Source organism: Chelonia mydas, chromosome 1 (assembly GCF_015237465.2).
Source record: "Chelonia mydas isolate rCheMyd1 chromosome 1, rCheMyd1.pri.v2, whole genome shotgun sequence".
In the NCBI taxonomy this organism is placed as follows: Eukaryota; Metazoa; Chordata; order Testudines; family Cheloniidae; genus Chelonia; species Chelonia mydas.
In genome coordinates, this window is record NC_057849.1 from 275,955,815 (window position 1) to 275,972,420 (window position 16,606).

Consider the following 16,606-nt stretch of genomic DNA (forward strand, 5'->3'; position numbering starts at 1 on the left):
AAAACCTACAGGCAGAATGTGGACGAAGGACGAAATCCCAGCATTCACTCTAAACTTGTCCCCCAGATGTTGCAGGTTTGTCTCCCTGCCTTCTACAGAAGCAGTGGTGTGTCTGGCCCCATGCCCCAAAGATTTTAGGGGATCCACCAAGATAGAATCAGCCATATGGAAGCCCTACATCTTTGCACCAGCTCTGGTATCCTCTATTTCATAATTTATTTCCAAAGAGCATCATATGATTTTATTTATCACTCACCTGACTCATCCGTGTAAAAGTTAAAAGTAGCATATGGACCAAGTCCTCTGATAGTTCTTGCAGCAGCAAAAATACTATACAGTGTAAATGGTAAAAGATCTTCTAGAATGATAGAATTATTGGAGGTAGACCAAGAATCATTCCTTTCTGGTCCATATAACTTTAAATCATAACTTATTATGATACCATTTGGTTGGCGAGGAGGATCCCAGGACAACATAACTGAGGTAGATGAAAGATTCTTATACGTTCTGATTACAGGTGAAGATTCAGGGACTATAACAAGAAATGAGAAAACAGAAAAAAAACATACAAACCAAAAAACCTAAATTATCCCACAAAAAGGTGAATTATGGTGGAAAATATCTTTAAATATCAATTAACTTTCTTCTCTTATCAATGTTAACTTCAACTTCATGGTCTTAATGAAGCACTACAATAAATCTGCATGACAACAGTTATTGTGGGTTGCTTTATTAGTTAATTTGACAAACAAAAAAATTAACAAGTAGATCAGTAACATTATTTCATAAGAAAACAATCTAATGATCAGGAATTTTTAGAAGGCTATTTGTTTTTAATAAATTTCTTTGGCAATAAAAAAAATCCTCAACCTACCATCTTCTTCAGTTTTGATGTGCAGTTTCACAGTGTGCATTTTAGAAGATCCCTTTGCTGTTGCTGGAATGATTTTCAGAATATAATCTGTGTACTTCTCCAGTTTATCCAAAAGCACACTTGTATTGTAAGTAATGAGAGACAATAGCTCACTGTCTGTTTGTGTATCCCACAAATTTAGCGAAACAAGGAAGAAGACTATACCATTTGGCTGGGATGGTGGAAGCCAGCTTACATTTATAGCAGTTGAAGAAACATTTTGATATGTCAGACTTTCAACAGGGCCATCTGGAACTAGGGATTAATAAGCAAAAAATAAAGATATGTTAATTTGATATAAGTAACAAAAATAAACACTCAAAGTGTTGCTATTGGATCAACTTAATCTCTAACATTATGTATTCAATATTTTATTACATTATTTTAGTGATTACAAATAAAACAATCATTTCTTTGATCATCTATGTTTTGATATAAAAAAACAAAGCATCTTGAATGTATATATACATAATTATTTGTAGTTAATGTTAATTATTAAGGGGAGAAAATCTTTGTGATAGATTTTCTCAGTCTTTGTGCCCAGAGAAGAAAAACTGCTTTTGATGCTACACTACAAAAAGAAGAGATTCAGCAGATCAAAATGTCCTTTAGGAAGGGTTAAAGATTAGTTGCTTGATAATTAAGCTTACTCTCAAACTGCCATGAAAACTAGATGGGCCAAAGAGAGGCTAAACTGTAGGGTTTTGTGTTGAGAATGGTTATCCTGATAGTTAAAGTGGAGAAAATAATGGTGACAGGTTCAAAATGGAACGTGGAGTTAAGAGTCTGCTCAATCTGACACAAAGATCTCCTTCAGATACTAATGCTAAGGTTCATGAGAATGATCTATCCCCATTCTAGGCATAGAGAATACCATCAAACCCGTGCAAAGGTAAATGCTACAGTATGGTAAACAGTTTTTTAAAATGGCATTCACTGTAGTACTTCTTTTTAACCTTTTCATCCCAAAGAATGCAATAATATTTAAAAGTTCTAGAACTATTTCATAATGAAAAGCTTGGACGTACATTTGAAAATTTAAAATAGAGATGTTTACATACTATCTTGATCTGTATACACGTGCATTATCTCACTGGTCTTGTTTCCATTTCCAAAGGCAGTGTCTGCAGTTAACCACACCGTATAGTAGCTGCATTTTGCCAAATTGTTTAATACTGCAGACAGAGATTTATTGTCAACACCACTGTCAATGTCTTGGCTGGAGAAATTCTAAGGAAAAGAAAGGAGAAGGATATCATCTTTTACAAATAAATTAGTATTTCTTTATTACTTTCATTTTCTCTATTTATCTATCCATCCATCCACCCACACAACTCATCAGACCATTTACTAATCATAAACAGACACTTCAATTCTCTAACGCTCAAGTCAGCCACACTGATTCCTTTTTATGCAGTCAAATAAATCATAGAATATCAGGGTTGGAAGGGACCTCAGGAGGTCATCTAGTCCAACCCCCTGCTCAAAGCAGGTCCAATCCCCAACTAAATCATCCCAGCCAGGGCTTTGTCAAGCCTGACCTTAAAAACATCTAAGGAAGGAGATTCTACCACCACCCTAGGTAACGCATTCCAGTGCTTCAACACCCTCCTAGTGAAAATTTTTTTTCTAATATCCAACCTAAACCTCCCCCACTACAACTTGAGACCATTACTCCTTGTTCTATCATCTGCCACCACTGAGAACAGTCTAGATCCATCCTCTTTGGAACCCCCTTTCAGGTAGCTGAAAGCAGCTATCAAATCCCCCCTCATTCTTCTCTTCCGCAGACTAAACAATCCCAGTTCCCTCAGCCTCTCCACATAACTCATGTGTTCCAGTCCCCTAATCATTTTTGTTGCCCTCCGCTGGACGTTTTCCAATTTTTCCACATCCTTCTTGTAGTGTGGGGCCCAAAACTGGACACAGTACTCCAGATGAGGCCTCACCAATGTCCAATAGAGGGGAATGATCATGTCCCTCGATCTGCTGGCAATGCCCCTACTTATACATCCCAAAATGCCATTGGCCTTCTTGGCAACAAGGGCACACTGTTGACTCATATCCAGCTTCTCGTCCACTGTAACCCCTAGGTCCTTTTCTGCAGAACTGCTGCCGAGCCATTCGGTCCCTAGTCTGTAGCGGTGCATGGGATTCTTCCGTCCTAAATGCAGGACTCTGCACTTGTCTTTGTTGAACCTCGTCAGATTTCTTTTGGCCCAATCCTCTAATTTGTCTAGGGCCCTCTGTACCCTACCCCTACCCTCCAGCATGTCTACCTCTCCTCCCAGTTTAGTGTCATCTGCAAACTTGCTGAGGGTGTAATCCACGCCATCCTCTAGATCATTAATGAAGATATTGAACAAAACCGGCCCCAGGACCGAACCTTGGGGCACTCCACTTGATACTGGCTGCCAACTAGACATGGAGCCATGTTTATATCTTTTCTATCTAGTTTCCTATGTAGACATTACACATTTATATGGCTGAGTCTCCTTCTAACTTGGCTTTGTTTATCCACTATTTCTTTTTTTTAGAAAAAAATATTCTGTAGAGTGAATGTACCTACACATATCAAGGGGGAAAAAAACCAGGAAGTGTACCAACTACAAATTATTGACAAAAAGATACCCCACCAGGACTAAAGTCCCTGACTTTCTTCAGTATTAATGTCAAACACTTTATTCAAACTGATAGAGACTGTTACAATAACTGAATTTTACATCACCCACCAGAGGGAACCCATACATTACTTTGCTTATAACTCTACCAATTTGGAAACAGAAGAGAAAAAATTATTTTTTTATGTAAGAGCTATTAAATTCAAATAATCTCAATGGGTCAAATCATCAGTGACTGAAAGGAAGATGACCCAGCAGAACCATGCAATTCTGCAGTGGTCCAGGAATTAGGGACCCTATTTAGGGGACATGCACCCATGTGGCAGTCAGACTCTGCTTTGCCAGGACTTCCTGTGACTCTACCTTGTATTCAGGGTAGAGAGACAGGTCCCATTCTATGACTATGCATATCCACCAGCCACTCTTCTCTATAGAGCAGTGAGCATGTGCATTAGTGGTCAGGACTAACATTGCCCTTATATTTTAGAGGCAGCTGTGATGTGTCCCCAGAGGGACAGGATTCTTCCCAAGATCCTGTAAAGTGCACAGTCCAGCCATTTGGGCTGCTTTTTAGTTCCAATATTTGGCCCTACAAGCACCAACAGTTCCTTAAAATCAGAGTTAACTTACTGGGGTTTATGTCTTGTTAAAAAAGGGGTGGGGGGCAGCAATAGAAGGGGAGAGTGAAGAAGTTTCTTTGTTTTTTAGCAATATATATTTACAGAACTAGCTGATTTACTAAAATGAGATTTTTTTTGTGTGCGTGCACATTTGATGATGAAACATTATGAAACTGCAAAAAATGGCAATACCATTTTCTAAAGGAGGCACTGTGATTCTTTACCAACTTGGCTGTGACCTCTCCTGTGAAGGCTTTTAGTTTTTCAACAAATAATCTTAATGTCTATTACCCCTATGTCATAATCCACATACATTTAATTTAATATTTGACTAATTTCTTTACTTTCATGCTGGTGAAACTATTTTACTTCTGTGAATAACATAGGGCCAAACTCCCATTGACTTCAATAAGATTTGCATGTGAATATCTGAAGGCTGAATTTAGCCCAAAGTTATTACAGTGAAATACCTACATTGACAGCACTGGAACACAAAGTCCTCTTCTGGTACATTGAACAGGTGCAGGACAAATGGAACAAGAAAAATGTCTATGCCAGCCCATTAATGTACCTGAACCCTGACTTGCAATTTGTCTATATTAGGAAAAGAGGACGAGGGTAGGTCAGAGTTGCCCAACAACAATCCAGACCTAACCAAAACCTTTTCCCGAGGGTAGATACAAGTTAATGCCTTTTGCCTCAATGTAGCTCAGTAGTTCTCAAACTTTTAACACAGCAAGCTTGAGTGCGACCCCCGGCCCTTACATATTAAAAACACATTTTTTATATTTAACACTATAATAAATGCTGCAGGCAAAACAGAGTTTGGGGGTGCAGGGTGACAGCTCACGACCCCCATGTAATAACCTCACAACCCCCTGAGGGGTCATGACCCCCAGTTTGAGAACCCCTGATGTAGCTGATTAAAGTTAATGCTAGTGGGAATCTCACTTTGAGTCTGTGTAAATGACTATACAAGATTCAGGGCAATGGAGAATCAGGCACAACATACTTAAATTAAATTTTCTGATGTCCAGCTATAGAAAGATAGTGAATCACTTGTGAATGAGAGCACCATTCCCTTTGTTTCTGATGCAGGGCATCAGACAAAGGGCAGGACTTAATACCCTGACTTTTAAAGATAAAATTTCCAAGTACTGAACAGAGTTTTAACTTCTGGATTTAATAGTTCACCAGCTATAAATCTCATGCAACGCTTTAAAAATGTATCTTTATATTTTCTCAACAGTTTTGCATTTGGGCACAGAATGCTGTAGTGAACCTACCTGAAAGCTATAACAAAACACTATTTGGTGGTTCATTGAAACCCTATTTTGAAGGGAGTGTAGTTGTAGCCGTGTTGGTCCCAGGATATTAGAGAGACAAGGTGGTGAGGTGATCTCTTTTATTGGACCTTCTGTTGGTGAGAGAGATAAGCTTTCAAGCTGTAGAGAGCTCATTGTTGATCGAAAGCTTGTCTCTCTCACCAACAGAAGTTAGTCCAATAAAACAGATCACCTCACCTCACCTTTTGTCTATCTATTTAGAAGGGAGACCATTTAGTCTGGCAGCCAAGGGGCAGATAACTCTAACTCATGACATGACAAAATATTAGAAAAGCATGCACAGATAATGAGGGTGACACGAAGAGCTACTGGGATGCAATTTGCAAAATAATGTAACTTGCACTAATTGTATTCTGGGGATTCATCATTATAGGACATTTTACAATTAATTCTGGCTGCAGATGAAAGCAAACTGCTTAGGACTTCTTGGCAAACTGAAGCTACAGCTGAAAAAATTTCTTCTTCTGCTTCCTTCCTTAGTCCACACACAAAGAAGTTTTGGAATAGCAAAGTATCAGATTATTAAGAGCAGATAACTGTAAGCAATACACACAACCAATGAAAGCATGTGCAGAAAACAATATTCTTCTTGGCCCAGGAAGCATTTCCAGCTACATAATGTCATAACCAGTGATATACAGACATCACAAAGCTTCTAATCTTAAGAATAAGGTGGTGGCACTGCTTTGCTAGTATAGTTTCTTTCTATTCTCTCTTGCTCTGGGCTTGTCTTCACTTCATTATTAGTTCCAGTTAGAATACATGAAGTACTCCACTTGCGTTAGCCTACGTTGAGGCCACACGACAAAGGCTACATCAGCCATCCAGCTTTCATCCAAACCACATCACATGATCCATTGTCTACAGCCAAGCTCTAAGATACAACAACATTTGCTCCAATCCCTCAGACAGAGACAAAAACCTACAGGATCTCTATCAAGCATTCTTAAAACTACAGTACCCACCTACTGAAGTGAAGAAACAGATTGACAGAGCCAGAAGTCACCTACTACAGGACAGGCCCAACAAAGAAAGTAACAGAACGTCACTAGCCGTCACCTTCAGCCCCCAACTAAAACCTCTCCAGCGCATCATCAAGGATCTACAACTTATCCTGAAGGACGATCCCTCACTCTCACAGATCTTGGGAGACAGGCCAGTCCTTGCTTACAGACAGCCCCCCAACCTGAAGCAAATACTCACCAGCAACCACACACCACACAACAAAAACACTAACCAAGGAACCTATTCTTGCAACAAAGCCCGTTGCCAACTCTATCCACATATCTATTCAAGGGACACGATCATAGGACCTAATCACATCAGCCACACCATCAAGGGTTCGTTCACCTGCACATATACCAATATGATACATGCCATCATGTGCCAGCAATGCCCCTCTGCCATGTACATTGGCCAAACCGGACAGTCTCTATGCAAAAGAATAAATGGACACAAATCAGACGTCAAGAATTATAACATTCAAAAACCAGTCAGAGAACACTTCAACCCCCCTGGACACTCAATTACAGATCTAAAAGTCGCAATTCTTCAACCAAAAAACTTCAAAAACAGACTTTAATGAGAAACTGCAGAACTGGAATTAATTTGCAAACTGGACACCATTAAATTAGGCTTGAATAAAGACTGGGAGTGAATGAGTCATTAAACAAACTAAAAACTATTTCCCCATGCTAGTTTCCCCCCAACTGTTACTCACACCTTCTTGTCAACTGTTTGAAATGGGCCATCATGATTATCACTACAAAAGTTTTTTTTCTCCTGCTGATAATAGCCCACCTTAATTGATTAGTTTCATTAGAACTGGTATAGCAACACCCATTTTTTCATGTTCTGTGTGTATATATATCTTCCTACTGTATTTTCCACTGCATGCATCCGATGAAGTGGGTTTTAGCCCACAAAAGCTTATGCCCAAATAAATTTGTTAGTCTCTAAGGTGCCACAAGTACTCCTCGTTCTTTTTGTGTTCACATGGTTGCGGTACTGACTCAAGCGAAGGAGTTTGCCTTCTGGGGTTCTTAGCACTGCACTATTCCAAGCTGTTCCTTCCAAACTTCCATGATGTATTTCAGGAAAACATTTTTTGTACCTCCTAGTCATATGGGTGCAAGTAGTGTTCACCTGGAAGCTTACTGCAGCACCTCACTTCCACACATGTTGACTGTCTGCAGTCTGTTGGAAAGCCCTGGATCCAACTCTTGAACAATGGGTGGGATCCATGGCTTTTTCTCAACCAGCTCTCCTAGTCTCCATGCTGGGTTTACAGTGGCAGAGGCAGCTGGTGTGAGGCTAGAGATGGCAACTCCAGGGGCCCAATCCTTTCCTCCCTGTCCAGTTCCTAGTTCCCCTTGCTGGGTAGGAGCAGCAGAGGCAGCTGGTCTATGTCAGTGTTCCCACAGGAAAGATTTCTCTTAAAGTACATTTATTGCGATGGTGATGCTGGAATAAAACTGTGTTAAGTTCCCCTCCCTCTCTAGTGCGGCCAAAGCACTCACAGAAACAAAGGATTCAACAAAGAAAGATTTTATTCAAAATAAATCACACTAGCAGTCCTGCTGCTTTAAGCCAAGTGGCATGCACACAAGTGGCACTGTGCCGTGTCACATGTATGGAGAGTGCACATGGTCATCACTCCACCATTGTTGCACGGGGGTGGGGTGATGAAGGTAAACCTAACCATGGGCGCTTTCCTACAGGAACTGACGAACCCCGCCCCATCCTGAGGTTGCTGGCTGCAGCTTGTGGGATCATGGAGGAGAGCGTGTGGCTGTAGGATGAGTCTGGTGCTGAACCTGGGCTGGTACAGGGGCCAGGTTGTTCTGGCACCTGCTGGCCATAATGCTCAGAAACATGACCATTTGCTTCTGACTCTCCTCACACTGCTGCTGGGTGTCTTGCTCTTCCATGGCATGGTCATTGGCGATGTACTATGTCATCATGTGCTCTTTTCTTCAGCATCCTCTCAGCTGCAGCCTGGAATTGCCACTCCTTCTCCAGCATTTCCGCCTCTGAAGTTAGAAAAGGCAGTGACACCTTCCAAAGTCCTTATGCATCTCCATCAGCAGGCTGTCCCTTGTTTTCTTCCTTCTGCTTTCTGATTCAGTAGCCCAGCATTGACGGTCAATAACCTTCTGCAAGGGTGGGTGATATGTACTTGTGCAGATGGGCCTGTAAAGCAGAGAAACAGTACGTAAACCTTCTGTCCATGGTAAAAAAAAAAAAAAACGGAAAATATCTTCCCTTTAATTTTGTGCATCGCAAGCAAGGTATAAGTGGAAACCTTTATCTCAAGGCCTCCCTTCACTTGGCTCCATCTCTCCTTTGCTAACTTCCAGGTTTCCTGAACATACCAACAATATAAGTGCTTTACGTAACCTGGGAACAGTGGTATGGACTGTCTCCTTGAATGCTGGAACTCTAGTTCCAGCTTGAGAGAGTGCACACTACTATATATGCACTCAGCAACTGCTTGCACTCATCGCCAATCCTGCCTTCACAGGCATTTGTATACTTGTATTAATAATGCTTGGTTTGTGCACATACAGCAGTGTGTTTTACAATAAATCTCTGTTCATTTGGAATCCAGCTTGGATCCTATGTAGATGCAGGGGGAAGGAGGAATTGGAGACTGGGGTACGGGTGAGCGGTAGGAGTAAGGCATAATGATAGTTGCCACACCCAGCAGGGATGGAAGAGGCACCATTAATGGGTGCCCAGGAGTGGAGTGGTGGTTTACCATGCCCATCAAGGAATGCAGACGCACCAGTAGCTGAAGCGCACCCTCTAAATGCCTCGGGGGGAAGGATGGAGGCTGGGAGGGGGAAGTGGAAATGGTCGTTTCCATGTCTAGAAGGAAACTATAATTGGCATTTGCCTGCCCTAGCCTACACATCCCCCAGTAGAGACTGGTCCTACACAGGCAATGATGGGCCCCTTATGGCATTTCTCCCCAACCATAACCACAATGGTGAATTGAGTCCTCACCTGGCTGAGACAACACTGGCTCATCTGCCGTTTTCTCCCTGTCCCATTTCTCCCTGATCTGTTTCTCTGTTTCCTCTCTGGAGTCCTGGGTGAGTTGGAGTGGCATCCACTGGTGATCATCAGGCTCCACCTCACCTAAGATCGTTGTGGCAGGTGAGAGTCCTGGCTCTGGGTCATCCTAAAGGTCCTCCATCCTCAGTCAACTTTCCCAGGGGCCTTTGATCTCTCCAGGGTGTAAATGGGGTCCGTACTTGGGGCACTGGAGAACACGCAGTTGAACTGGTTGTAGTGCAGTGAACTTGTTGAGGTCTCCCCAGACTTGGAGTTCTGGTGCTTTGCCCGGTGGTACAGTGGCTTCAGGGATTTCATAGCAGAGCTAGAACAAACACTAAAGATGAGGAGAGCCCCGGGCAAAGCAGGGGTCTGAATGTTGAATTGGGGTATTTATGTTGGCTGCAGATAACCCCTGTTCTGAAGGCGGGGTGGATAGACACAGCAAATAACCTGGACTGGAAATTTTGGGAACGCACTGGGGGAGTCCCAGCACCTGAGTTACTAGTTCAAGGTTCAGCAGCACTCAGGTGTCAACCCACACCCCCTTGTGGGCTAGCGGGCTTGACTGTAAAACACGCTTAATTCGGGCTAGAGATTTTTGTACATGGATGCAAATTGGGTTAAGGACAACATTCAAGTTATACCTCGAGCTTACACTGCAGTAAAGACAAACCTTCCCTATCTCCAGGCTCTTTTTCACTTTGTGTATGGCTGTATGCGTAGTGAACAATAAACACCTGGTAAACCATAGGAAGCCATAATGCTATTCCAAGAAAGAGAGAGAATGGCAAGAAACAATGTTACCAACAATCCTACTCCACACCCTCACTCTCTCAAGGTTATGATCACTGAACATCAAGAGGCAATCTCAAAGAAAATAAAAAGGATAGCACTAAAATTTCAATTATGTGGATAGAAGTGTCTGGATGAATTAGTTAAAATGAAAAGGAGTACTTGTGGCACCTTAGAGACTAACCAGTTTATTTGAGCATGAGCTTTCGTGAGCTACAGCTCACTTCATCGGATGCATAGCATATCGTGGAAACTGCAGAAGACATTATATACACACAGAGACCATGAAACAAAACTTCCTCCCACCTCACTCCCCCGCTGGCAACAGCTTATCTAAAGTGATCCTCAAGTAGAGCCATTTCCAGCACAAATCCAGGTTTTCTCACCCTTCCCCCCCCCCCCCCCCCACACACACATACAAACTCACTCTCCTGCTGGCAACAGCCCATCCCCCTTTGAAACCCCTCTTTATAATGCGCATGATAATCAAGGTGGGTCACCTCCAGCACTAATCCAGGTTTTCTCACCCCCCCACCCCACCCCTTTTCCAAAAACCACACACACAAACTCATTCTCCTGCTGGCAACAGCTCATCTTACAATGTGCACAGCAATAATCCAAGTTTAACCAGAACGTCTTGGGGGGGGGGGGGGGCGGGGGGTTTGCAGGAAAAAAACAAGGGGAGACAGGCTACCTTGCATAATGACTTAGCCACTCCCAGTCTCTATTCAAGCCCAAATTAATAGTATCCAATTTGCAAATGAATTCCAATTCAGCAGTTTCTCGCTGGAGTCTGGATTTGAAGTTTTTTTGCTTTAAGATAGCGACCCTCATGTCTGTGATTGCGTGACCAGAGAGATTGAAGTGTTCTCCGACTGGTTTATGAATGTTGTAATTCTTGACATCTGATTTGTGTCCATTTATTCTTTTACGTAGAGACTGTCCAGTTTGACCAATGTACATGGCAGAGGGGCATTGCTGGCACATGATGGCATATATCACATTGGTGGATGTGCAGGTGAACGAGCCTCTTGTAGTGTGGCTGATGTTGTTAGGCCCTGTGATGGTGTCCCCTGAATAGATATGTGGGCACAGTTGGCAACGGGCTTTGTTGCAAGGATAGGTTCCTGGGCTAGTGGTTCTGTTGTGTGGTATGTGGTTGTTGGTGAGTATTCGCTTCAGGTTGGGGGGCTGTCTGTAGGCAAGGACTGGCCTTTCTCCCAAGATTTGCGAGAGTGTTGGGTCATCCTTCAGGATAGGTTGTAGATCCTTAATAATGCGTTGGAGGGGTTTTAGTTGGGGGCTGAAGGTGACGGCTAGTGGCGTTCTGTTATTTTCTTTGTTAGGCCTGTCCTGTAGTAGGTGACTTCTGGGAACTCTTCTGGCTCTATCAATTTGTTTCTTCACTTCCGCAGGTGGGTATTGTAGTTGTAAGAATGCTTGATAGAGATCTTGTAGGTGTTTGTCTCTGTCTGAGGGGTTGGAGCAAATGCGGTTGTATCGCAGAGCTTGGCTGTAGACGATGGATCGTGTGGTGTGGTCAGGGTGAAAGCTGGAGGCATGTAGGTAGGAATAGCGGTCAGTAGGTTTCCGGTATAGGGTGGTGTTGATGTGACCATCGTTTATTAGCACTGTAGTGTCCAGGAAGTGGATCTCTTGTGTGGACTGGACCAGGCTGAGGTTGATGGTGGGATGGAAATTGTTGAAATCATGGTGGAATTCCTCAAGGGCTTCTTTTCCATGGGTCCAGATGATGAAGATGTCATCAATATAGCGCAAGTAAAGTAGGGGCGTTAGGGGACGAGAGCTGAGGAAGCGTTGTTCTAAATCAGCCATAAAAATGTTGGCATACTGTGGGGCCATCATCACACTGTTGCCAGCAGGAGAATGAGTTTGTGTGTGTGGTTTTTGGAAAAAGGAGGGGGGGTGAGAAAACCTGGATTAGTGCTGGAGGTGACCCACCTTGATTATCATGCGCATTATAAAGAGGGGTTTCAAAGGGGGATGGGCTGTTGCCAGCAGGAGAGTGAGTTTGTATGTGTGTGTGGGGGCGGGGGGGGGGGGGGGGGAAGGGTGAGAAAACCTGGATTTGTGCTGGAAATGGCTCTACTTGAGGATCACTTTAGATAAGCTGTTGCCAGCGGGGGAGTGAGGTGGGAGGAAGTTTTGTTTCATGGTCTCTGTGTGTATATAATGTCTTCTGCAGTTTCCACGATATGCTATGCATCCGATGAAGTGAGCTGTAGCTCACGAAAGCTCATGCTCAAATAAACTGGTTAGTCTCTAAGGTGCCACAAGTACTCCTTTTCTTTTTACGAATACAGACTAACACGGCTGTTACTCTGAAACTAGTTAAAATGACACATTCACTTGAAAGTTTTGTGCCTATTCTTGTTACTAGTGACCTTCACTAATTACGATACTGAAAAATATTCTTTTATTTTCCTCTATTTTTAAAATTTGTTTACTTTGAGTATATAACAGTAGTTCATTATTTCAATGGAACCACTCAAATGCTTGTAGTTAAGCACATACATAAGTGCTTTACTGGATGTGGGGGCTTCACTGTTTTGTAGATACTCTTTCTCCAGGGCCTGCAAAAAGAGTGTTTATCAGTAACAGCAGCAGCCAAGTTGGAAGTGATACAGAGAGAGAGGAGGCAGGAGAGTTCCTGGAGAAACAGAAAAGAGGGGCAGGGCAGAGGAGTGGGCCTCAGCATGTTTGTTGTTGTTGATGTCAGGCCCCCCCCCCAAAAGATCCATATGAACATCAGCGAGAAGCAGAAATATCTTGATAATTTTTTTATTAAGGAATTTTTAAAATACATGATATACTATTTAAAGGAGGCTCTAACAATGGTTTTTAAAAATAATTTAGTTTAAATGAAATCAAGGGAATAGTATGCCTTTTAAAACTTCAGTTAAAATGCATTTAAGTTACTCAAAATAAATGTAAATGACTAATATAAATATGGAAAAAGAGGTTTGGTTAGGTCATTCACCTTAAGAGAAAAAGATTTAAACTCAGCTAGAACATCAGTACATAAAGTTTATCTGTAAATAACCAATATATTAAGGCAGAGTTGAGCTTTGGACCTGATAAAGCTGACAGCCACAGGACTCCTAGCTTTAAAGAGGAGCTACACATGTAAAGGAGAATCTCAACTTTTATTAAGACAGAAGCATGGGTCAGATCCTCTGCTGGTGTATACTGACATAGCTTCACTTCCATCAGTGTAGCTCTGTCCATTTATGCCATCTGACAATCTGGCTCTGGGTTTCTAGTCCTTTTCCTTGTAAGTCTAAACTGGTCACTAGGGTTGAAAGGAACAAGCAGCTGAGCACCATTTCTGTGGTAGGAAACTGAGACCAAAGATTTCCCTACCCCAGCACACACTTATGTAAACTAGTTAGTTAAATTTGAGGTATATTCCAAATAATCATCTCTCTAATCCTTCCTGCAAATCTCAGGTCAGCTCTGTGCATATGTGACACTGGTGTGCAGGAATAGGTAATATTTTGGAGGTAAAAAAAAACTGTTTTGCAGGTCTGCCCTAAGAAAGCTATTGCCAGCTCTGATTAAAGAAATACAAAATTTGGTAAAACAGGACAGGCATTCAGTTCATTTCAAAAAACATACATGAAGTTTCCTTACTGGTAAAGGCAGGTAATTGTGAAGGTGTAAGATCAATTTTCAAGGTAAAGAAAGTGGAAAACCCAAGTTATCTGGGCTTCTAAACTCTCTGGCTTAGCTTTTGAATCATTTAAACAAAAAGTATCTTTATCAAAAGAAAAATTAATACACCATCTTTATCTTCATTGTGGCATGCTTCTAAATCAATGCTCAAATATGGAGATAAGGGCATTACAAACTTTTAGCAATTACGGTTAACCAAAGTAGAAGTAAAAAGTTAGAGCTAGTGACAGAACATTGCCGACTTTTTGTAGAGGAGAATCAATAAATAGCGATGTGTACTTGTTTTCAACCACAGAAGCGATGGTTTGTAGAATAAAGTATATGGATAGATTTCTTTTTCTAGCACAAGGTGCCATATAAAGAATATTTGAAGCAACCAACAAAGTTCCTAAAATTGTAAGATGTAGAAATTATATGGTGGAATGACATCTCTCATTGTGTGTTTGTGTTTTTATTATGTGAAAATTCATGAAAGCTGTTGCTACAGAAGTAAAAAGATGTACAGAATCTGAACTGGTACTGATTATCATAGGATAAAATGGATTCAGAAAAATAGCTGCATCAAGGTATGAACTTTTAGCGAACCACATTAGAAGTTATGATCAGTTAGAAGCATACACTGGGCATGCAGTAAGCACCGCTGTGAAAAAATGAAACATGGACATGCAAAATGTGCAAAGGAAAAAAGTAACTTAAATTAAAAAACATTTAAAAACAAACTTTTTCAAGATGAAAAGGTTAAACAGTCCTTCAGAATGAGGGCTGTAACTGACATTAAATGCCAATTTGAAGTCTGGATTCTCTGAGGTCATAGGTTTACATTGTGCCATCACCCCATTCACCCTGTTCTCAAAGAGAATAAGACACTTATGCACACCATGGCCTGCTCACAGGACTAGCAAATAAGAGAAGCAGAGGGGATGATTTGATGTGTATACTTACAGTCATATTTCCGATAGGCATGCATCCATAAACTCAAACCCAACTAATAGGTCTAATTTTACTCCTATCAGAATGTGCGACCAGCGTGCTTCTAGCTAACTCACATGCTAATTATTAAATTGTGAGTTCCTTGGGGCATGAAATGAGTCTTCTCTATGGCTCCCATTCTGCAATCAGATCTATGAGGGCAAAATCTTACACTCATACAGAACCCCACAAATTTAAATGGGGTCCTCATGAGTGCGATGATTGGCCAGCACAGAGCAGATTGCAGGAGCAGGACCTATATTTGCAGAGTGACATGTAAACATATATCTTCAGGAAAATAAATACCTAAATCCAGTAAGCACTAACTGTAAAATTATGCCACATACATCAGATTTCATATTTTGTACTTTGCTGTCTTCACAACCTTACATTTCTTCTTTTTCTTCTACAAACACAAAACTTTTAACCAAAAATTTCTTAAGGAAAATTATATTTTTTTATTATGTTTGCATATAAAGAACAAATAAATTATATACATTCTTGAATGACATGGATATAAACAATTAAAAATTTATATCCTGGTTCATGAATAGAGCTACTCAGCACTATGGTTATACAAATAATAAATAATAAAATAAAATAAAATAAAATAAAATAGTTAATATTAGGGCTGTCAAGCAATTTAAAAAAATAGTGATCAATCACACGATTAAAAAAATTAATCCCGATTAATTGCGCTATTAATAATAGAATACCATTTATTTAAATATTTTTGGATGTTTTCTACATTGTCAAATATATTGATTTCTATTACAACACAGAATACAAAGTGTACAGTTTATATTTATTTTTATTAGATATATTTGCACTGTAAAAAACAAATAGTATTTTTCAATTCGCCTAATACAAGTACTCTAGGGCAATCTCTTTATCATGAAAGTTGAATTTACAAATGTAGAATGATGTACAAAAAACCCTGCATTCAAAAATAAAATAAGTAAAACTTTACAGCCTACAAGTCCACTCAGTCCTACTTCTTGTTCAGCCAACCGCTCAGACAAACAAGTCTGTTTACATTTGCAGAAGATAATGCTGCCTGCTTCTTGTTTACAATGTCACCTGAAAGTGAGAACACGCGTTTGTATGGCACTGTTGTAGCTGGCTTCGCAAGATATTTATATGCCAGATGCGCTAAAGATTCATATGTCCCTTGATGCTTCACTCACCATTCCAGGGGACATGTGTCCATGCAGATGACGGGTTCTGCTCAATAACAATCAAAAGCAGCACAGACTGATGCATGTTCATTTTCATCATCTGAGTCAGATGCCACCAGCAGAAGGTTGATTTTCTTTTTTGGTGGTTTGGGTTCTGTAGTTTCTTCATCAGAGTGTTGCTCTTTTAAAACTTCTGAAAGCACACTCCAGACCCCATCCCCCTCAGATTTTGGAAGGCACTTCAGATTCTTAAACCTTGGGTTGAGTGCTATAGCCATCTTTAGAAATTTCACATTGGTATCTTCTTTGCATTTTGTCAAATTTGCAGTAAATGTGTTCTTAAAACAAACAACATGTGCTGGGTCATCCTTCAAGACTGCTGTAACATGAAATATATGGCAGAATGCAG

General features: G+C 41.0%; 1 protein-coding gene across 3 annotated transcripts in view; it reads right to left on the reverse strand.

The window, feature by feature from the left end:
• Positions 1-16,606, reverse strand: part of PTPRQ (protein tyrosine phosphatase receptor type Q) — a 212,322-nt gene that overhangs the window by 95,782 nt on the left and 99,934 nt on the right. For all 3 annotated transcript variants that reach the window (XM_043547169.1, XM_043547172.1, XM_043547163.1), the window contains 3 exons: positions 1,975-2,143; positions 875-1,168; positions 257-532 (listed from right to left, as the gene is read on the reverse strand). In XM_043547169.1, coding sequence (XP_043403104.1) covers positions 257-532; positions 875-1,168; positions 1,975-2,143 — 739 coding nt within the window. The remainder of the gene's footprint in view (positions 1-256; positions 533-874; positions 1,169-1,974; positions 2,144-16,606) is intronic.